Below are 24,904 nucleotides of genomic sequence, written 5' to 3' on the forward strand. Positions count from 1 at the left end.
AAAAAAAAAAAAAACACTAAAAATAAAAGTAAACAAAATTAAACTCATATTTTTAGTTTATTTGTTTTATTGCAACAAAAGTACCTAAGGTACACATCAGCTAATAGGAGGGCCCAACACACTCTATTCATAACTGTTTTACATTTTGGTGAGTTAGTGGCTAATTCGTATGAATTTGTATTATCCCATGCATACGTTTTTATTTTTTTTTACCAATTATCCAAATAATGTTTAGTCCTAGAAAGCTATTATTATCAGAACACGTGAGCATAACATAGCGGTTAGCAGATCAATGAATGAGAGGACAGCGTTACCAGAGTTGCCCATTTACCACACCTTGTTACAGCACAGTAGGGCTATTGCAGACAGAAACAAAACAACAAAATTTTTGAGTGGACTTTGCTGTTCCGATTCGCATGAACGGTATACGAGTGGAGCGACTAAGCGGAGCCCACATGCATACAGCGGGATAATACGCAGAGCATCACACCACGTGAAAGTGAAACCTGAGCGGTGAACTACTTTTCGGCAGCCGAAATGTCGGTGCATCTCTAAATATTGGCGACATCAGAAATTGATATTATATAATAGATGCTTTTTTGAACATTTTAGCAATTTAAAAATATAAAAAAATGATTTTTTACACGGCACACCTGCTCTCGACAGATGACACCCTGGTTGGGAAACACTGGTCTAAACTAAATACATTACGGGCACAAGAATATATTGAAATCTACCTTAGTGTGAAACTCCATCTTGGTGCAGAGGAGTTTGGAATATAGACAAACCAGCTGTCCATACCCATGTCTGTCCCGTGTGTTAGTCTGACAATGGAAATTAATGACAACAAATCATTATAAATATTTGGTCAAACCAGTCAAAAAGAGATTCAGAACAACTTTCTTTTGTTCTGAATACTGAAATTTGTGCATGAACTTTGACTTACCCATAGTAACCCTGTCTCAGCAATACTGCTGTAGTGTCTCATGCAGTCTTGTAAGGTCTGGTAAGAATAAACAAGACAATTAGCAATACAATCTTCTCTGAGAATAGAGACATTAGGCTAGTTTAAGATGCCAAATACTTAGTAAATTAGATATCCTTGGAGAGAACAGTATATTCAGCTTATATTTGATTGTCATAAAAAATGAAAAATTATTAAAAAGTAATTGTTAAAGCAAAACATGTATTAATAAAAAAAATTTTTTTTAAACTATTCTAGTGTGTTTTGTACTAGGTCTCTGAAACAAGCAAACAAAACCACTGTTATAGAGGCAGCCATTGGCACACAGGCAAAAAAAACGTAAATATACATACATATAATATTAAAAATTGATTTGAGCAGATAATTACGAAATTCAAATGGAAGCATACTTACATTTCGGTGACCATCACGCATGATTTTGTGTAATACATGGCAGAACTTCCAGCTAACGATGGCACTGCTTGGCAAGGGCAGACCAACAGCATATGACCAGAAGGTATAGGCCCCCTTCTCTCTGTGGGTTCCCAAAATAATTCCTGTTCATGCCTTTAAGGAAAAGATCTCAAGCACAATGTATAGTCGCATCATACTCATTCATTTTTGTTAAGTAATATCCCAATTCATCAAATGAGGTAAGTCTGCTGTGCTGTCTAATTTTAAGACAGCACTGCTGTCACACATAGACTTTACTTGGGTGGGCCGCCCAAGTATATTTGGAGAAACATTTTTGCTTTTATTATTTTTATCCTCTTATACTTTTTTTATCTGCCTGAAATAAATGAAACCATCCGCAATCGACGTTTTGTATCTGCTCATTCTGTGTGCGCAAGAACTGTTTCCTCCCGCTGTGACATTCCCACATGCTCTGCAGTGTATAGTTCACAGACAAAGACAGGGCTCGACAGTGTGGGCTACTTGAGTCTAAAGAGTCTTGGGCTGCTTTGGCGACTAAAATAGATGTGTGCGAACTGTAAAATGTATTTAGGAGCACGTGTGCGAATAAAGCAAAATCCCTCCGGGTGAGTTTTCTTAAATTTAATGTCATACAAAGTCTTTAATACATGAAATGGTAAAACAAACATCTTAAGGATCATTTTAAGACGTCTTATATTTCGGGATGGAAATATAAGGCTATGATTTCATAAAAATAAAAAAAAAACCGCTACACGTTGAAGTGTCACAAGGCGGCACTTCAGACTGCTTCAAAGTGATTCTCAATCAATGAATAGCACACCTTTATGCCAAATGATTGCTTACGATTTGTTGATGAATTATGACAATGTCTACTTTATGACCTTTAAATAATATGTTTTAGACTGTTGTAAGCAGGGTTTGAAATTAACACCCAACCCGCCAAATGCGGGTAAAAATCAGCTGTTGCAGGTAACATTGTCAAATCACTAGCCAACTTGGCTGGTTACTTTTCTTCACTCATTAAATTCTTGGGGAAGTTAATGTAAGCCAATTCTGTGCAGATTTAATGAACTCGTGAGTCATCATGATATTAATCCTAATTGTGCAGTATCTGCACATAGGTTACCTACCTTAAACATACCCTTCACTACGCAACAAATAATGAATGGCACGCTGGTTTCCTTTGCATTGAAGCAATACCGAATACTCGAAAAAACAACTGAAGACTCAGACAATCTGTGATTTTCTTACTGTCCACCTGAACTCTCCTGATATCAATCACTTTGATCCCACCAACGTCTTAAATTTAGTTATATCAAATTTAAGGCCATAAAAGTCTTAAATGGTTCAACAAAGTCTTAATTTCAAAAGGTCTTAAATTTGGGGACAGAAAGACAAGAATTGCGATATAGCTCGATGTGAGATTAAACTTCCAAAGGCTCTGATTTCATTGAATAAATATGAGCACTGGACATTTTAAAATTACTTGCTGTGCTGTACAGGCATTAGCGTGGAAACTGCAATATTCTGACGCTCCAAAAGCTCCACCTGCTGGCAGAGGATGAATTTGCATTTTCAATAAGCCCTTCTGTGCTTTTTGTGCAGACCATTGCGAAAATCGATCCATATTTTTATGCAGCAAACACTCAGTTGTAAATGTGAACCGGTGGATCGAAAAGAAGCTAATGCTAATGCATTTTAAAAATCTAAACAATTAAGACATTAAGATATATTTATATGTTATTAAATTAATATAATAATTGATTGGTAATAATTGTTTAAATTAATGTAATAATCGATACTTTTGATTCATCCCTTTTCTTAAAAGGCTGAAATGTGTGCTGAAAACTTTTTGCTTGTGTGAAAACCTGTAACTGAACTGTATATATGGTATTCATTTTATTTGTGCAGGTCTTAAAAAGTCTTACATTTGATTTAAAAAATCCTGCAGATATTCAGATTTTATAATAAATACATTTATATATAAAGCTGTGACGTAGTTAATCTGATTTGTTTTTTTTTATTTTTTCGGCTATTAGAAGTTATGAATGGGCGGCAACCTTAATTTAGTAGCCAAATTGGCTGTTGAGTGAAAAAGTTTCTCAAACCCTGGTTGTAAGAATGCATATTTTATCTCTCATCTGAATGATCAGCCTATAGATCAGTAATCAGCAATCCTATAGACATTTCATAATAAGAGTTCTGCTGTATTTCTGGCATTTTTTTCATGCCATTATTGGTATTTTGGTTACAAAATAAACTGCATTTAATTTTATTTCCATTTAATTCATCTATTGTAGTTTCTGGCTGGGATGCTTCCCCATAGAAAAGTCAAAGAACATTATTTGATACATATTATTCAGATTTTACTAGTATCAGTAAAATATGTCCAATTCACTGAGAGAGCCACTATATGACAAAGCAAGGAGAACTCTACCATTTAAACACTGTAATTTTGCATACTAATATTATGCATAATTATGCATTGTAAATTATGTAATTAAATGTAATAGTAGCCTATGTAATAAAAATGTATTTCAATAAATAAAAATTGTTTAAAATATATATATATATATTTCATACCCGTGGGAAGCACGATTGTTTCTAGACTATCTGATATCTGATATATTGTGATCTAATTTACCGTAACAATCATTTTAACACCAGTATGGTATCCACGTTCGAACCAATTGTTAGTGCCATCAGCAATGAATGGATGCAAGGTGGTGCTATGAGGTCATTTGCACTACACAACTGCTACACAATAAGGCAAGAGTTTGATTCTAAACTTTAAGCTAAACATGTAAATGAAACTGAAAGAACAAAGAAAATGAAATGATTATTTTACACACTTAAAAGAGTAGTTCGACCTAAAATGTGCAGTGCATTCAATGGGGTGTCAGAGTAAAAACAGCCCATTTAATGTGAGCCTTTATAAGTTTAGCAAAAAAAAAAAAAAAGCAGCGATAACACTGGCAGGAAGACAAGAGGTCATCAACTGACAACGTATTTACCATTACATATGTATTGTTGATTGAGCAATATTTGGAGTGTTTTGGGGGGAAAACAAAGTTGTTTTATAAGAGCAGTAACAATTTTTTGACAGATGGTATTCTGTTTACGGAACTTCTCATTAATTTCTATGGTCTGCAAACAGTGACTGACAGCCATTAAACCAAGAAAGAGATTAAACGGCGTCAAGGCTATAATGTGACTTATTCATAAGCAGTGTTGGGCAAGTTACTCTGAAAATGTAATCAAATTACTGATTACGGATTACTCCTTTTAAAAGTAATCACGTTACTGTTAGGATTACTTAATTTCAAAAGTAATTAGTTACATTACTAGTTACGTTACTTTTTTCTCCATGAAATTTATGAAATCCCAGCATACACGCTCCCGATAAATATCTGTTATTAAAGCATCAGCATCCACAGAACACTGTTATTTTTAAATAAAGCAAGAGGCTGCTGCGTGCATGGTTTGGCATGGCAGAATGCCAGCAAAGAGAACTGCCTGCATTTATAATCTCTAAAAGACATCTCAGTTCATCGCAATCTCACAAATCTCTGTTATAACACAATAAATATATGCATAATGAATCTTTCATAATGTCTACAATTCGTGTGTTATGAGAGGATTCGTGAGCACGCAAATTTCAGCACTGCATTGCTCAACGCTGCAAACACGTGTTATAGCCTAAATAGAAACTCTGCATACACTCGCACCTGTTAATCGTTTATATATTATATTAGTTAATGTTGCTTTTGTGCAATAGATGAATCATTTATTTGTTTTAGATATTTTAATGTTTAGATATTTCTATTTTGCGGTTCATAGGGCAATCCAAGCTGACCGTTATGCATCCTCTAATGGTTGAGTCACGGAGGTTGGTATCTCTTTAATATAAGATCTCCGAGAGTAAGGGTAGTAGCCTATACATCTTTGCAGAACCAAAATAAGTGTTTCCCAATCCAATCTGTGTTTCCAAACCAGGATGGGCATTTTTCAACAACTAAAAAATTAAAAATAAAAGTGTACATGACAGACAGGCAAATCTAGTGTGACATCAGATTCTATATAGTATGGGACAAATATATCTTTCTTTGAAAGAACTCCATGTGGCAGCACATAGTATATGAGAAATAAAATCACAATGTGCCTTTGTTTCATGTCATGTGTATCAATTCATAGACACAGAGTTATCTCAAGTGACATTTGTTATAAGGACAAAAATATATATTAAACAAAAATTAATAAATCAAAGTAAACATTCATAAACCATAAGACACATTCTTGCACATTAAGCTACAAATGATCTCATATAATCGGCTGTCTTACGTTTGGGAACTGCAAACTCAACTTAACAAATCAGGTGGTTGAAAAAAAAAAAAAAACATGGTCCACTGCTTGGAAAATGCCTCTTTTGTTCTGTAGAGACACCATACTTGAGTAAAATTAGTGAAAATTTAGGAACTGTGCATGTGTCCTCTACAAAAGTTAAATGTGCTTTGTTTCTTATTTTTAGGGATGCACCGATATGAAAATTTTGGCCGATACCGATAACCGATTATTCTTTATTTTTGAAAGCCGATAACCGATATGTTGGCCGATAAATCTATATCCAAATTGTTATATACTTTTTGAGAGCCTGATTACAAAAAAGGGCTCATCATTAAAAGCCACATCCCAAACACTTCAACATAAGCAGCCTAGTTTGAACGGTGTACGTTTAAAAAATATTTTTACTTTATTTATCGGCTTTAAGATATCGGCCAAATTTTCTTATCAGGCCGATACCGATAACAGAAAAAATGAGCCGATATGGGCCGATACCGATATGGTGGCCGATATATCGTGCATCCCTACTTATTTTCCTCATTTTATTTTTTATATTTACTGATTTAATGCTTCAGATGCAGGATATTTCCACTCGCTATCACAAGTAGGTATCATTGTTTGTAACTACAGCAACCATTTGCAATTGTATGAAAAGTACCTGTACACATGAGAGGTGGCAAGATCACGAAAATCCTGACCATGTTATAACAAGCATTAACAGTATTATCAGACAGCTATGTTTGAAAATATGGCCTTTCAACATTTTTAAAACCATATTAACAAAAACAGAACCTGCAGTAATGCTCCTTTTCCTTTTGCGAAGGGTTCATTTGACTTACCTTTTTGGATAATAGTTGAGTAAGCAATAATACATGTACATCTGAATTAAGGATACTGCGTGCATGTTTCTCCTTTAGCGGCGTCTCTGTGGAATTGATGGCCTTACTGATACTGCTTAGCTAAAGAGGAAAGAAAAAGAAAAAGCAGAAAAAAAATTTACTATGTTATTTAATTAATTAATTAATGTGTTTTATATTTGGTCGCAGTCTGGAGCCCTGAATATATATATTATATATAAATTCAGGGCTCCAGACTGCGACCAGATTTTTTCTACCGGTGCGAACAGGTTTACTCGGGAACCATTGTTGATCTCGCGGCACTGTTACTGCACAGCGCTGCGTGATCCAGTGAGAAGCGCTTGAATTCACCGCAGAATGAATGAGGTTGCTTCGAGATCAAGTGAGACGTACTCAAATTCTTCACAGAACTCTCTGTTATAAACAGGTCAAACAGTGCTGACGTACTTCAGAAAACCAGAAGTAGTAACGCTGACTATAATCACTGTGTTGTGGCAGAAATAGTCGAATGTTATTGCATTATTCATTTTATTCATGAGTTTGTTCAACATTTTTAAGCACTTTTCATTGACACTATTTCCAGCACTTTAAAGCTCTAATAATTATCCACTTTAAATGTTATTTTTAATGGGATGACCAAAATATACCTTGTAATAAACAAACTCTTGTAAAACATGTATAAAAAAAAAAAAATCTAATTACCACTATAACCAGTAGATGGCAGCAGAAGAGCACTTATTAGTAGTGCTGGGCGGTATACCGGGTTATACCGAATACCGGTGTTTATTTTTGCTATGATATGAATTTTTAAAATACCGCATGTCACTTAAACAACGTTCGGAACGCGACAGTTTGAAAGGGGTCACTTTTCACTGTTGCACTGTGTTGATTATATGTGTTACTAAGCCTAAAAGTTCCGAAACTGAAGCTGTAGAACTAATAGAACGTGATGACAGAAGAACTCATCCACAATATCCACATTGACCACCACAAATATCCATCGCCCCCTACCATCAGCTCCCGCTCAGACACACAAGAGCACAACTTTAGCACTAGATTTAGCAACTTTCAGACCCTTTTAGCGGCTTTTTCCCATAGAATATTCATACTGACAAACCTAGCGACTTTTTTGGATAAACCAGTTGGAAGATTTAGGCAGTGCTTTCCCGCGAACGTGAGATCTGACTTTCCCGGAGAAGTGTCACGTCTCTCGGCGTCTGTTCTGTGCAGTGAGCGGCAGAGAAGCAGCGCATTCGGTATATTAATCAGCACAGCCAACTCATCAATAAATGAGTACAAAACAGCGTTTCCTAGCACCCGTCGCTTACTGATTGTTTGGAATTATAAATAGGAGCGTAGTTCGTCTGTTAATATCACATGCACTTTTTTTTTGTTGTTTTTCTTTTATTTGTTACTCAGACACAAAAGAGACAAAAAAGTAATATAGACAAAACAACAGCATAGCCGCTCTTTAGTGTAGATGCATGTTGACTTTATCAGACGGTGCCACGATTATAGAGAGTGACTCCTGGTTAACGTATTAAAATTGGTTGTGTTTAGTCACTATTTAGTGTGGTATTTTTTGACAATATTCACTCATCATTACAGTAAATAGGGCATTCTAAGTCAGTATACAGCAGTATTTCCTCTCTCAATCAGTAGAAAATATGGTTAACACCTGGTCATGCATGAAAAAAAAATACCGTCATGTACAGTGAAACCGGTATAATTTTGAAAAATACCGTGATATACATTTTTGGTCATACCGCCCAGCACTACTTATTAGTCATTCATTTCTACTCTTTGCTTTATATTTTGAAATTATAAAATCGCTATTATAGAATATCATCAAGAAATCAACAAACAAAAAGAAAAACTAACTTCAAAATAATCCTACATCGCTGTTTTACCGTTTTTTTGTAAAGGGCGTTTGACCTTTGCTTTATATTATAAAATCGCTATTATAGAATATCATCAAGAAATCAACAAACAAAAAGAAAAACTAACTTCAAAATATCAAAATAACGCTGTTTTACCGTTTTTTTGTAAAGGGCGTTTGACCTTCTTTGAATGTTCACTTTGTAAACACTGGGTCGGTCGGTACTTCTGCAGCGATGTAGGACGATTTTGAATTCGGAGGAGAAAATTAGATGGAAGTTTTTCGACATACCCTAACTTTCATGAACCGGAAAAAACAGAGTTCACGCAGAGCCAGACAAGAAGAGCGTTTGAGGTTAAAAAGTACATAAATTGTTTTTAGAAAATAACCGATCGTTTCACTAGATAAGACCCTTCTTCCTCAGCTGGGATCGTTTAGAGCACTTTGATGCTGCATTTAAACTGCATTTTGGAAGTTCAAACTTGGGGACACCACAGAAGTCCATTATATGGAGAGAAATCCTAAAATGTTTTGCTCAAAAAACTATTTCTTTACGACTGAAGAAAGAAAGACATGACCATCTTGGATGACAAGGGGGTGAGTACATTTTCTGTAAATTTTTGCTCTGGAAGTTTTGTTTTATTTATTGTGCATTGTGTGGCACTGTACCACTACTTATAATGTACTGGGACAGTTGGTTGAGCAACAAGATCTCAATCCTCACAAAGATTAATTCTGTGTCCTTGTGTCCTTCTGAGTTCGTTCTTTCAAGGTAGCCTGTAAAGACCGGTCTCTACGAGAACGCAAGCTCTTGGAATTGAGAAATATGCCTTTTTATGGCAACAGTAACACGAACGCCAAAATTAATGTGTAGTTTGAGTAATCAATAGACAAAACCACAATATACCAGTAGTTATGCAATCTTTTAAAGTTTATTTTAAGACATTAGTTAACTAATTCAAAGCTAGCTACATAAACTATTATATTGTGTTCATATTAATCTCGCATTAAGGGAAATTATGTAATAAAACTGGAAAATAATGCAATAACACATTTGTAATACTTTAGTTTTTTCTTGGGGAAAAACGGTCTCATTTGACAACAGAGGGCAGTAAAATCAATTCAAATTGTATTTATTTTTTCTCTAATTATTTTTCCTTAAACTATCATTGAAACAGACCCTTTAGTGTAGATGCATGTTGACTTTATCAGACGGTGCCACGATTATAAATGAGAGTGACTCCTGGTTAACGTATTAAAATTGGTTGTGTTTAGTCACTATTTAGTGTGGTATTTTTTGACAATATTCACTCATCATTACAGTAAATAGGGCATTCTAAGTCAGTATACAGCAGTATTTCCTCTCTCAATCAGTAGAAAATATGGTTAACACCTGGTCATGCATGAAAAAAAAATACCGTCATGTACAGTGAAACCGGTATAATTTTGAAAAATACCGTGATATACATTTTTGGTCATACCGCCCAGCACTACTTATTAGTCATTCATTTCTACTCTTTGCTTTATATTTTGAAATTATAAAATCGCTATTATAGAATATCATCAAGAAATCAACAAACAAAAAGAAAAACTAACTTCAAAATAATCCTACATCGCTGTTTTACCGTTTTTTTGTAAAGGGCGTTTGACCTTCTTTGAATGTTCACTTTGTAAACACTGGGTCGGTCGGTACTTCTGCAGCGATGTAGGACGATTTTGAATTCGGAGGAGAAAATTAGATGGAAGTTTTTCGACATACCCTAACTTTCATGAACCGGAAAAAACAGAGTTCACGCAGAGCCAGACAAGAAGAGCGTTTGAGGTTAAAAAGTACATAAATTGTTTTTAGAAAATAACTGATCGTTTCACTAGATAAGACCCTTCTTCCTCAGCTGGGATCGTTTAGAGCACTTTGATGCTGCATTTAAACTGCATTTTGGAAGTTCAAACTTGGGGACACCACAGAAGTCCATTATATGGAGAGAAATCCTAAAATGTTTTGCTCAAAAAACTATTTCTTTACGACTGAAGAAAGAAAGACATGACCATCTTGGATGACAAGGGGGTGAGTACATTTTCTGTAAATTTTTGCTCTGGAAGTTTTGTTTTATTTATTGTGCATTGTGTGGCACTGTACCACTACTTATAATGTACTGGGACAGTTGGTTGAGCAACAAGATCTCAATCCTCACAAAGATTAATTCTGTGTCCTTGTGTCCTTCTGAGTTCGTTCTTTCAAGGTAGCCTGTAAAGACCGGTCTCTACGAGAACGCAAGCTCTTGGAATTGAGAAATATGCCTTTTTATGGCAACAGTAACACGAACGCCAAAATTAATGTGTAGTTTGAGTAATCAATAGACAAAACCACAATATACCAGTAGTTATGCAATCTTTTAAAGTTTATTTTAAGACATTAGTTAACTAATTCAAAGCTAGCTACATAAACTATTATATTGTGTTCATATTAATCTCGCATTAAGGGAAATTATGTAATAAAACTGGAAAATAATGCAATAACACATTTGTAATACTTTAGTTTTTTCTTGGGGAAAAACGGTCTCATTTGACAACAGAGGGCAGTAAAATCAATTCAAATTGTATTTATTTTTTCTCTAATTATTTTTCCTTAAACTATCATTGAAACAGACCGAGTACCTTTACTCACAAGTACAACAACTTTGCAACAGTCAATCCTACATGGAATGATACATGCTATATTATGCCAATATTCCTAATATATGAAATAATGAATATTGCAAGCAACAGCCTCAGTCCACCTCAGGGATGTCTACAGAAAGATGCACAACAGAAGCTGATTGAAACCTACTTGGTTTTGTTATGAAATTTATGAACAATATATTTTTCATTTGAACAACAGATTCAATCATAAAGAATAATTACAACTATAATGAATAAAAGAATAAACAAAAAAGTACATTTAAACGTATCTATATTCAATTTAAAAAAAACTCTTAAAAGTCTTCCTGATGGCAAAATACAACTATTGCAGCAGTTTAACAGAATATGTTTGATATGACCAACACCTCTGATTTTATGAAGATTAAATTAAATTATTAAACAACTAAATTGTGTGCACTATAACAGATCCAATAAAATCTACTGATGTGTTTTTGCTTGTTTGTGTGTGTGTGCGCACGTTTTTGTGACAAATGAGGACATAAATTTGTATAATGACAAAGGTATGACATAGGTATTACAAGGAGAAGGTGACTTTTCAGGACATTACCCCATGTCCCCACTTTTCAAAACGCATATAAATCACACAGAATGGAGTGTATTGCAAATCTGAAATAGCACAAAGTTTCCTGTAAGGGTTTAGTGTAGGGCAATAGAATATACAGTCTGTACAGTATAAAAACCATTACGCCTATGGGATGTCCCCACTTTTCACAAAAACAAACCTGTGTGTGTGTGTGTGTGTGTGTGTGTGTGTGTGTGTGTGTGTTGGCACCTGGGCCTTGTTGCGGTGGCATATTTAACCACTGTTTTTACTACTTACTTTTTACTCTGGGCTACTGCCCAAGCAGTTTTCCATCTCTCTGCTTCAGTTTTGTTTTTTTTTTGAACTTGTGCATTTATGCATTTGCTGGTACAACCCTTCACGGTGTAAGACTATTATTTAGTTCTTTTTTTAGTTCAATTTAGTGCTGTGTGAAGGGTGTACTGTACAGCACATGCATGCAGTGTTCAAACTATACCGTGGACTTTAGGGGAGCCCACTTGTTTTTTTTATAACAAGTGGGCTCCCCTAACTTGCGCATGCCTCAAAAGAGGGCTTACAATGCCTTACAAAGATACATAACAGCTAGTGTATGCACTACTTGCTTTATGCAAGCACTATGTAGGATAAATCACTATACAGGATTACTTTACTACCTTTCTGGGCTCTGAACATGGTAGTTGAGTTGTTGTCTATGGCGGGTGAGACAGCACTCAAATTTCATCAAAAAAGTATCTTAAATTTGTGTTCTGAAGATGAACAAAGGTTTTATGGATTTGGAACGACATGAGGATGAGACATTAATGACAGAATTTTCATTTTTTGGTGAACTAACCCTTTAACATTATTCAAATTTAAGGCTTTAAAACACCTTTAAAAAAAAATAAACTACACAAATAATATTAACACTGTACGAGCAATGCCTATAGTAAAATATTAAACCGTAATATGACTGCAAAAAAACAAAACATGATTTACAGTTCGGTATTTACAAAAACAAAAGTTTTATAAAATGTTCTTCACATTTTTTATATTAAAAAACCCCTTCACATTTCAACCTTTGAAACATTTTTAAGAAAAAGGATGAGTCAAAAGTATCAATTATTATATTAATTTAAAACATAAACAGAGCTGGGTAGTAACTGATTACATGTAATATGGATTACGTAATCAGATTCCAAAAATTAAGTACTTGTAATTAGATTAAATTACATTTTAAAATACTTGCAATCAGACTAGTTACTTTTTTATTGATTATATGATTACATATTATTCACACAATAGCAAAACATTATTCATCATTTATTGAATCTCCCTAATTCCTCATTTTCATCTTTTAAATGTTCCTTTTAAAAATAGCCTACCGCTTATATACATTCAGAAAGTTTTCCAGTTTTATGGACATTCACACAAAGACCAGTCACTAGTCAGATGGCTACACAGCATTTGACCCGGATTTACAGAAATCATTTCAGTAGGGATGTAACGATTAACCGGTTGAAAATCGATTCAAATATGTGACGATTCAAATCGGTTGAGAAGCAAAACAAATCGCGATTTATTAAGGGGTAGGAGTTTATATGAATGCATGTCTGAGGGGAACTTACTGTCTTTAGAAAAGTTTAGATGGTATTTTTTCTTTTCATCTTGCCTCTGTATAATGCATATTAAAGTTCATAAGTGCAGCGCTGCTTTGTTTACAGCGGAAACCAAGGAAATGCTTTAATAGTGAGTGAATCTGCGTCTCGTTCAGCTCGTTTTCCGTTTCATGCAGATATTTTTATGTAGTTTCATAAAACTGAAGTCAAACCATTCTGTTTTTGCTTCAAATTTCGAAATTATACAATCTAATTTAGAGTAAAAATTATTATATGATTAAAATGCAGTGGTTGCCTATAATTTTAAATGGAAAGAGCACAGACAAAGACTTGTTTTGTTTATATGAAAAGATTTATTTTATTTGTGTTACTTGTGTATTTGATTTGGGGCTTGTTTTAAAACTTCATTTTAGTTGTTATTTACATTTACATTATATTACAATTTTGTCATTTAGCAGACGCTTTTATCCAAAGCGACTTACAAATGAGGACAATAGAAGCAATCAAACCCAACAAAAGAGCAATAATATGCAAGTATATTAGTATATTATTATAGTTATATTTCAATTTCACAAAGAAATGTGCAGCATTTTGTCCAAGCAATAATAAAAGGACACATTTAATTTATAATTTGTCTTAAATTTAATCTAAAAAAAATCTAATTTTGTAAAAAACTAAAAAAAATTGTGAATCGAATCGAGAAATCAATCATGAATCGAATCGAATCGTGAATTGAGTGAATCGCTACATCCCTACATTTCAGGTTTAAGAAGTGTTTCAATATTGCATCAACTACTGATGAACACAATGTTTATTTGAATTATCGCTCAGTGGGTTATTTAATCATGTATTACTATGTCATTGGAAGGCTTTTGTATTTTAAACACATTAAAATGCACAAATTCACTTTATTTCTTATTTATATTTAAAGGGATTCCCAATCTTTTTTTGTCATCTGAACCTCTTTCACCTAATATATTTACTTGAAGTACCCCTGAGATTTTAAGGAAATAAGTTAATAATTAAGTAACACACTTGCATGTTCACAGTTCTCTCACATTGGTTAATGACATGCAGGTAAACAAACATTTTCATTTATTTAGTAAGTGTTTTATTTTGATTGATGTTATTTTAAAATTAAACCATTAAACTCACAAACCACCTGCAGTTCCCTTTCAGTCAGTCACGTTCTACGTTACGTCAGTCGTTACTGACGAATTGGGATCTCGCCCGAGAGTATCCAGGCATGTTGTTGTGTCAACAGATGCCTCCACCAGGGGCTGGGGTGCCATGTACAATGGGAATGCAGCTGCGGGGCTCTGGTCGGAGCCCCGACTGCAGTGGCATATCAACTGCATATCAAATGCCACATATGCCATTCCCCTCTAAGGACCGGATACGTGCGCTTTTCTGCTTCTCAGTTCAGTTCCCCATGGCGAACCCTGTTGGAGTTCCTCCTGCACCCTCGGCAGTCAGGCGTGGCGATCCGCCAGACGCCAGGCTCAGCAATCGTGTGCATGCCCAAGGTCAGCCCTTGTGCTGGGCTAGGTGCCTGTGTGTAGTGATTCCCCCTTCGGGCGATCCCAGATGTGTACTCTTCCACGGTACGGCTCCCCTCACGGTAAGCCCGTGTCTTTCCCTGGCAGTCGTTCTCTGCCATCTCTGTTGTGTAGTCGTCTCACCCCAGGCATGAATCGAATCGAATCGTGAATTGAGTGAATCGCTACATCCCTACATTTCAGGTTTAAGAAGTGTTTCAATATTGCATCAACTACTGATGAACACAATGTTTATTTGAATTATCGCTCAGTGGGTTATTTAATCATGTATTACTATGTCATTGGAAGGCTTTTGTATTTTAAACACATTAAAATGCACAAATTCACTTTATTTCTTATCTACATGTAATGCAGGCATTCCCAAACTTTTTTGTCATCTGAACCTTTTTCACCTAAAATATTTACTTGAAGTGCCCTTGAGATTTTAAAATAAATATTTTATAGCCTGTACTATACTGCATCAGTACAAATACGTGCGTGCGTTGCGCGTTTTGCTTGCTTGATTGATTCTGCATTATATGAGTGGCTTTGGAATATAAATCACAGCACGTTTCAGATGAAAAAAAAACCCCGCGACTTCTATTTCTGAAAATATCACAGTTAGGAGATTTATAACGAGTGGTTCCCTGCATTATTACAGCAAGGCGCGTGATTACAGTACTAAGCCGCTGCAATGGAGCAGCTCTAATGCTATTAAATTAAAGATGATGTTTTATTACCGTGAAAGTAACAAAAACTTGTAAAATACATTTTAATGGGCGTAATTAAGTGTGAAAATAACAGAAGGATATACAGTCAAACCAAAAATTATTTAGAGACCAGATATAATTTGATATTTTTTCACTAGTGGGTGCAGGACACTATAGTTCATTAATGTAAGTGAGGATAGCAAAACAAAGTAAACTGTGACAAATTATACCCAAAGTTTCTTCATACAGTGGACTACCAGTAAAACTGATACAAATTTGTGTCCAAAAATTATTCACTAAGCAACATAATCCCTGTTGATTGCATACACTTCTGACTAATGGTTGGAGAACTTTTAGGAATATTAATAAAACACAACTAATTCTTTAACTGGGCAAATAACCCAACACACTACAATTTATGAAACCGTCTTTAGAGATGCACTGGTCCGGCCATGAATCAGAATCAGCCAGTTTTTACTCCAAACGAGAGACTGGCAACCAGACATTTTGTTTCTTTTGTTTTGTTTTGTTTTTGGTTTTATTTCAGCAGATCTATGTTCGGGACTTGCACAAACTACATTGCAATCATTTTACAAAATGTAATTTGTGTGACAATATTACAAAGTCTGTAAGTGTCCATTAACAGAGGCCAGAGATGCTGAAGACAGACGCAAGAAAGAGAAAATACTGCAGCAGGCAAAGCAAGCTCACTGTTTACGATGCGAATCCTAAATATTGAATTGGAGGTTTATATGAATGCATCTCTCAGGGGAACTGACTGTCTTCAAAAAAGTTTAGATGGTATTGTCTTTTCATCTTACTTCTATATAATGCATATTATACAAAAAAATAAAAATAATCACTCACATATATGGCTGTTAAAATTTTAAATATATAAATTATAAATAAAAATCGAATATTCGTTGAATTTAAAATAAAAATCCACATTCGAATGCAAAGACATTGCATTCGAATTTTAGGTGTGCGTTAAGGAGGCAGCCTAGATGGCGCACGAGATGTGATGCCGATGAAGTGTCATTGCATTTTAATGTTTTTGTTAGCCTATCCAGTTGAAGCCACTAGATGTGCTTCAACTGCTGCGTTGCTAATTACAAATATTGCGGGAAAAGAGAATATCAATGCGGAGAAGATGATGTTTACGTCAAAACTGAAACCAAGCCATTCACACAGAATTATTCAGCAGCTTTACTGCTTGCTCAGGAGCAAATTACCCTCCTCCATCCCCAGCTCCTCCTTTCATCACAGTCAGGACTTGGCTTTCTGACATTCCTCATTGAATCAGATTCCTTTTAACTTGAATAATGTTGTTACACTAAAATGTAAAATTTGTAAAATTTTACTGCAAAAAAAACATAACTCAGTTTAAAATTTTAAGTCGGGTGGACATATTTTTAACCACAATTTTCAGTTGACTTATAAGAAGTATTCAACTGCACGTTTACTACTCTGTTGTCCAATGAAGACAAACCACTGAGTTGAGAAACTTTGGCTGCATCCAAAATCACAAGCTTACCTACTATAGTAGTAGAAAAAAAAGTAAGTGGAAAAATAAGTATGTCTGATTTTAAGTATTCCAACAATAGAGTAGGCAAAAGTACACAGATGACCTACTTCCGGTGAGATTCTGAAGTTCGCATACGATGGACACTACTATACCATGAGGCCACAGGAGAAGATTTGTGAATAGCAGTGAAGTGACGCAACTGACGCTGGTAGGTCACGTGATAAAACAGCATGGAAAATGTAGTATGTCCAAATTACATTTTCTATACATATTCACACGACATGGAACATACTTTTTTGAGGTTGCAAAGTAATTACTTATTCAAAATAAGTACCTACTCTAGGCATGGGCCAGTATGAGATTTTGACCGTATGATAACCTTAAGCAAAAATATCACTGTTTCACGGTATTGTCGATACAGCTCTAAAATGTGTTATTTGTTAAATGACTGGGTAAAAAAAATAAAAATAAAAATCAGCTGAACACAATATATTTTGTTTTTCAGCAACATACAGAATATTAGCAATTTGTTTATTTTTTCTTTGATTTGTTTCCTAAAAAGAAGAAAAATAAAGACTGACATCTTTATTTAACCTAGATCTGTAATTACAGTTATTTAATTATATAATTAATATACATATCATTTATATCCTTTTACGTCCGTTTGTCGATCGCGTAAGTTCCAGGGGAATCTTCGGCCATCCTACACACATGTGACTGACCGCTCGCTGGCACCAACAGGAGGAGGAGGGATGTGTTACTCTCCACGGCACTCAACCTGAGGGATTCCTACACTTTCAGTCTTTGAGGAGACATGAAAAACAGCGCATACCGCAGGAACGTTATAACGGAAAATATTAGTGTTTTTGAAACCGTGAAATTTTCAAATCGCAGTATACCTTGAAACCGGTAATCGGCCCATGCCTAACCTACTCAAGAGAATGTGATTTTGGATGCATCCAGCATGTTTTGAGTTCTTTGTTCAAACGTTTAACTTCCCAGCATCGCACAGTTGCTAGGGTGTTCTAAATGGTTTCTAGATTGTGGCTGTACAGTTTGATATTTAAAGACTATTTTCCAAAAGAATGTGAGATAATAAAATGTGAGATAATAATTAGGCCTGGTCGATAAAACGGTATCGATACTTATCGACGGTACACCTTCTCCGATAACGATAGCAAAAATGTTCAATATAGCGCACGATATAGGCACGTGCTATGAGTGACGCAGACAGCACACACAAACACATGCTGAAATGCAGGCACAGCACTCATGTGATGAGGAGATTGTGAATAAAGAATGAATATTAGTCGAATTTAAAATAAACATTTGAATTTGAATGTTAGGTGTGCATCAGGGAGCGTCATCAGTGGCGCGCGAGATGCGGTGATGATGTAAGTGACGTTGTTGTATTTTAACGTTTTGTTAGTCTAGCCCACGAGACATGCCACTGCTGCGTTATTCTTTCAAAATATTAGAGAAATATCGAAACTCAATGCGGAGAAGATCTTAATTAGATTAAAACCGAAACCAAGCCATTCACACAGATGCATATTCAGCGCATTTTTTAGTCTGACAAATATGACTGCTGCACTCGCTCCTCACACAAGAGATGTATAGAAAGCCATGCAATGTTAAAATGGTTTAAACGTTTAGAAAACACGTCACGAATTTGTGGAGGTTTATTCCTTTTCACTGCGTCTCATATGTTTTTAAATGCAATATGTGTGAATGGCGCTTCGGCTCTTTGGATTAAGCAATGCATAAATACATGATGCTGTTTTGTTCATAATTGTTTATGCAATTTACGAAATTATATTTGATTTTTATGAGTTAATTTAGACGTAATGCACGTCTTTTATAGAGTTACTTCCTTGCGTTGACAATTTAAATGCGCTGCATTATTTTGCTCATTGTGCCCTTCTGTGGCCTCGGGAAACAAGACAAAAGTTTCCTTAAGACGTATTTAATCTGCATATAAAACATTAGAAATTAGATATTTAATTTTTATTTTGTGTTTGATTGTTAAAACAAAAATATTTGTTGTTTGTCTCAAATTGGGTTAATTTAAAAATACAGTGGTTAAATTAAAAAAAAAATTCTATTGCTCTGTTTTAAAAAAGGTTATAAAAAACACCAATAATTATTGATACCGAACGATATGAACCATTGTATCATTGATACATTTTTTAGCTATATCGTCCAACCTTAATAATAATAGTGATGTTGTGTTTCGCCAACACGACTGAAATGTTTCACATGCTTCTCATTTTGCCTACTGTCTTTTTAGGTCACTAAACAGATAGTAACAACAGGCATCAGTCACCCAACACTGAAGGAAACCTGAGCCAGTACTGGGTTTGTCTCAGTACTGTTCTCAGTAAAAGGAATGGCATACTATAACCTACTTTATGGGGGGAAAAGGACAACTATTTGAAACTGCCAAGAACACTAGATACTGACAGAAGACTCTAGTTAGTTTATAAGTTTTTTTATAGATTTTTTCCTACATTTCCATTTAAAATGGTTTGATTAACCATATTCAAAACAATTATAAAATAGTTTAAATATGCACACCTATCTATTCTATTTTAATGTGCTATGCTGTTCGGCAATTATAAACAGCCAACAGTTAGACTTATGTACCTTATTATTTTGTTGCAATCGGTTTCATGTTGTTTAAGAACACCTCTTATCCATGGTAAAAGTGCTGTAACGTATGCGCCCTTTATTTTTTATGTTTTATTTTGTCATTGTTACCATTTGTTGATATGTTTTGGTGATTGTATGCATGTAAATATCCTCTTCTGTAGCACTGCTACAATATTAACGACAACTAGACAGAAACATTTTGATGACGAACTTTGATGTTGGCTGGACAAAGTGAAGTGAAGTGACGTGTGACCCAAGTATGGTGACCCATACTCAGAATTTGTGCTCTGCATTTAAAGGGGTCATATGATGCTGCTAAAAAGAACATTATTTTGTGTATTTGGTGTAATTAAATGTTTATGCTGTTTAAGGTTCAAAAAACAAATTTTCCACATACTGTACATTATTGTTTCTCCTCTTTGCCCCGCCTTTCTGAAACGCGTAAATTTTTACAAAGCTCATCGGTCTGAAAAGCGAGGTGTGCTCTGATTGGCCAGCTATCCAGTGCGTTGTGATTGGCCGAATACCTCAAGCGTGTGATGGAAATGTTACGACCCTTACCATACTGTGATGCCCTGTCAGGCCGGAGCGACGATTCAAAAACATGAAAACCCATTATAAACGAGGCATTTGTTGCATCCAGTGAGGACATAATTACGGATTATAATGACTTATACTGTCTTTTCACGCATTGCATCGCGCCGCGTAAACATAAAACCATGTCTGCATTTGTGATCGGAGAAATGACATACAAGCGCTACTCTACACTGCTCAAAACTCGCGTTTGAATCATCAGTGGCAAATTCTTTAAATATAAAAAACGTACTTACAGTCTGTGAGTCAGAACAGCCGGCATTGTAGTCTACTCTACCTAGGGCTGCACATTAATTCAATATCAATATGTATCACGATATAATTTTTTTCAATAACGGTGATATGATTTTTAAACACATTTCCGATATACATAACCAGTGTTCCCCATACATTGATTTATTTGTGGCGTTTGACTTCGTTGAATAAACATGAGCACTGCACGTTTCAAAATCAAAACGCGTCGCGGGTGTTTTATATGAATGTATCTCTGAAGGGAACCGACTGTCTTCAGAATAGTTTAGATGGCATTTTTATCTGATAAAGTACCATTCATGAGCGGAGCTGCAGGGTTCGGTGCCTTGCTCAACAGTCTAACCTCAGTCATGGTATTGACTGAGGTGGAAGAGAGGATATTGAGGGTGGAAGAGAGCACTGGTTATATTTTTTTTTTTGTAAAATCTCATACTGGCCCATGCCTAGTTTTAACACATCACTAACATGATTTAACACGATGTTAACATGGTTTACCACATTGATAACATGTTTTAACACATTGCTAACACGATTTAACATATTGCTAGTATGTTCTAGCATGATATAACATGTTGCTAGCATTTTTAGCATGTTGAAAACATGATTCAACATGTTGCTAGCCTGATTTAGCATGTTGCTAAAATGTTTGAGCAGGTTGGTAGCATGTCTCAACTAAAATCCAGGCCCTGTGTTAAGCATTAGCTCAGCAATGTGCAATACATCCTGTTCTCTCTAGGTAAGCATCTATTCCACCTGAAGAAAGAACATCCCTACAGTCTCTCGCTCACTTTCGGCTGCTCCCATTAGACGACATCACAGCAGATTACCTGCATATTTATTTGCTATGTTTTATGCCTGATGCCCCTTCTAATGCAACCCGCACTGAGAGTAACTCGTGCAAGGACATTCGTACGATAGGCCTACATACAGTATATTCACAACCTCTAGATAGCTGCTAAACAGAGAGGTAACACAAAGGCACTGTGTTGCTTAGAAACATTTGTCAATGCAGGGCGGCTCAACTCACGTGAGAGCTTACAGCAAACTGACACAAAACACACAGCGCTGTGATGTAAACAGACAGAGCTATGTGGCATATTTGACTCGTCAGTGAGAAAAGAACATTGATATATATATATATATTTTTTTTGGTGTCAGATCATTTCTGATGTTTTGTGCATTTAAATTAGTAGTTTTATATTTATATTTAAATGTATAAATATAATTTTATTTAATTAATATTTAAATTAATAGTTTTTACTATTTAAAAAAAAAGGTCTGTTAACGCTCTCACACTCGTGTTGTTCAAAACCTGTAAGACTTTCTTTCATTTACTGAACACACTAGACAGAATGACAGCCTTTGTCACCATTCACTCTCATTGTTCTAACAAAAGTGAAAGTGGATGGTAACTGAGGCTGTCAGTCTTTAACGTTCTGCCTAACATCTATTTCATTGAAGAAGGGAAGTTATACATGTTGGAAAGGTGATTAAATAATGACAAGAAGAGGTTTATCACAAAACTACCATCTAACTTTCAGCTCTTAAGTTTATTTTTTCTGCATACATATATCAAGTAATTTAGTACTGACTGCGTTCCTCACCATTTTCAACCTGCAACAACACTATGTGTGGAGTACAAATCACAATAAAGGGAAGAAGAACCTGCCAAACCAGGTTCTTGGGTCTGCATAACTTAAGGAAAAGTTGCAGCCTTCCAACATCACATGATTTTTTTTTAAATATATATATATAATTAACCAAATGTATACTGCCTTGTCATACACAAATTCCACCCATCTCCTGTAACAACTTAATAGTTCATGTGAAAATTATAAATAGTGGTTATTCAGAGACCAACATGAAATACTTAAGTCAAAAATCAAAACAAAATTGATGGGACTTATCTCAGTAAACATGGTTTTATGTATGTATGCATGTATGTATTTATTTCTCTTAATTACTTAATGTGAAAATTATAAATAGTTGTTATTCAGAGACCAACATGAAATACTTAAGTCAAAAATCAAAACAAAATTGATGGACTTATCTCAGTAAACATGGTTTTATGTATGTATGCATGTATGTATTTATTTCTCTTAATTACTTGGATATGCAATTACTTCCAGGGGGCAAAAATATATTATTCAGTTCATTTGTATCATTATTTGGTGGAACTGCTCAAAATGTTTTTGACTTGCTGTTAAAATGCTGTTACTTACTATAGACTAGTATTTAACTATTCAGTTAATAGATAAATACACACTGAACATGATGAAGATAAAAATAGTAAATAAATAAAAAAAGACAATGGAACAGGAAGAACCTGTCATGCCACATACAAAAGACCTCGAAGCCAGGGAAGAAAAACATTTGGCAAGCAAGGTTGCCACTTGAGTGATACAGACCAGACATAGGCTAGTTACTGACATCTGTGACCATAAAAGTTTGATATCAAAGCCTGAATGCCTGAAGGGTCTGAAAAGAAGATCTATTCTATTCATTCTGAATATGCAATAACAATAGAGAAATAAATAAAACATGAACCCTAATATTTTTTTTCTTGTTTATTCAGTTGGGTCTTATTTGATTATTAAAGGATTCCTGATTAATACTCTTGACTGGCTTGAGATTCTGAATATAATTCATTAATATATTTCTATGCCTTTTTTTATAGAAAGATAAACAGAAGTCTGCGCATTTCGACTTTTTAATCAAGATTAAAAAGTGTATGCATGTTATTACCATTTATTATTATACTCATTTAGGGGGTACTACTATTATCCATAACATTGTACAATTTTTGTTTTGTTTTGTTTTTTTCTTCATTGCAAAGTTGGTTTGGTTGACTTAATTTGGCAAAGAATAGACAAAGACGTTCTGGTGGTTTACTAAGTGGATGATGTTTTGTAACCTAATATCTCTAAATGAACTGCAAAGAACAATCTATGACATAAATCAAATAGTCACGACAAACAAACGCCCATTGCGTTTTTATTTGATCTATAGTTTACATCGCACCATTTATTTGTACTTTTACAATGGCATATGAACATCACAAATGTATGCCTGTCAGATAGTGCTGGAAGCAGTCTAAAATGAACAATAATTATTGCAGACAGAAAACATATGTTAATATTACGCGTTGAACACTGGCGTTCTTATCTCGAAGGTAACGTAGTTGTATGGACAGGTTCGGCGAGTTCCCGGATGACGTTATGTCAAATGTAAACTGGTCTTGCCAGTTGTTTGAAAACCAAATGTTTCGTTTTGGCAATAAGTTTACTCACGTTACTTATTAAGTAAGAATCGTTAAATAAATGAATTCTGTCTTGCGTCAATGCCTGTACGTTTTATGCCGTTTCTGGAAATACGCTATTACTGCAATAGTGTCGCTTAATGCCTACGCAAGCTGCATAGTGCATCCACAATAATGTATTCTGCGTGTGTACAACATATTACGTCGTCAAATGTAGTCAGTGCTAGCAGAGTATCATGGAACGCTAACCATTAGCATCGCAACACAACAGATCCAACTATTCAGGTTACCATACCTGCTGTTTTTCGAAATGCTCCCTCTCGGCTCCTAAAATCGTTTCCGTCCTTCTGCTTTTAACCCGCGAAGGCACCTGTCGTATTGAATTCATCCTTTATATGGTCGCGATTTTTATGGGTAACAAATAGTTGCGTATCGAAAGCGTGTTACGCTTCAAGTGTCCGTCGTTTAACAATCCAGTGTGTCTGTGTGAGGTTTATTTTCTGGTGTGTTATCAGGAACACCGCGACGCTAAGTAGGACATGGAGAAAAACCTGTTCTGGCTTCGTGGCTTCTTGCCGGTTTCAGTCGTACTACAGCATTGCTGTGGGAGGAGTAATAATGCACGTTTTAATACCCCTGACATTCACGTTAAGATAAAAGAGTTCCCAGATGATGAATCGTCACAGAGGTGACACCTTTACGTCATACCATAAAATTACTGAAATTTCTTTACATGTAAGGTATTTTGTCGTCCTTGAAGATATTCAGCAAGTCTGATTGAGTTACCAAAAAGTCAGTATTAATAAGAAAAATAATGAATACAATATTTAATAAGCTTGTCTTATCAAAGTGATCATATATTGTTGCAAAGATGAGTACACACCCTCCAGAAAGTAAAAAAGAAATTAACTACAAATAAATAAAGACAATTTAAATACATTTTCGATCAAGTCAAGTCACCTTTATTTATATAGCGCTTTTAACAATACAGATTGTGTCAAAGCAACTGTACAGCATTAATTAGGAAAATAGTGTGTCAATAATGCAAAATGGCAATAG

The 24,904-nt window shown here is 35.0% G+C and overlaps 1 protein-coding gene across 1 annotated transcript in view; it reads right to left on the bottom strand.

The window, feature by feature from the left end:
* hip1rb (huntingtin interacting protein 1 related b) overlaps positions 1-24,496 on the bottom strand; it is a 66,348-nt gene extending 41,852 nt beyond the window's left edge. Inside the window, exons 1-5 of the mRNA XM_016257307.1 lie at positions 24,141-24,496; positions 6,636-6,699; positions 1,379-1,521; positions 947-1,003; positions 738-824 (exon numbers count right to left, since the gene is read on the bottom strand). Coding sequence (XP_016112793.1) covers positions 738-824; positions 947-1,003; positions 1,379-1,521; positions 6,636-6,699; positions 24,141-24,233 — 444 coding nt within the window. The 5' untranslated portion in view covers positions 24,234-24,496. The remainder of the gene's footprint in view (positions 1-737; positions 825-946; positions 1,004-1,378; positions 1,522-6,635; positions 6,700-24,140) is intronic.
* Between the last annotated feature and the right edge of the window lie 408 nt (positions 24,497-24,904).

This window comes from Sinocyclocheilus grahami, unplaced genomic scaffold, assembly GCF_001515645.1.
Source record: "Sinocyclocheilus grahami isolate Dianchi unplaced genomic scaffold, SAMN03320097.WGS_v1.1 scaffold1538.1, whole genome shotgun sequence".
In the NCBI taxonomy this organism is placed as follows: domain Eukaryota; kingdom Metazoa; phylum Chordata; class Actinopteri; order Cypriniformes; family Cyprinidae; genus Sinocyclocheilus; species Sinocyclocheilus grahami.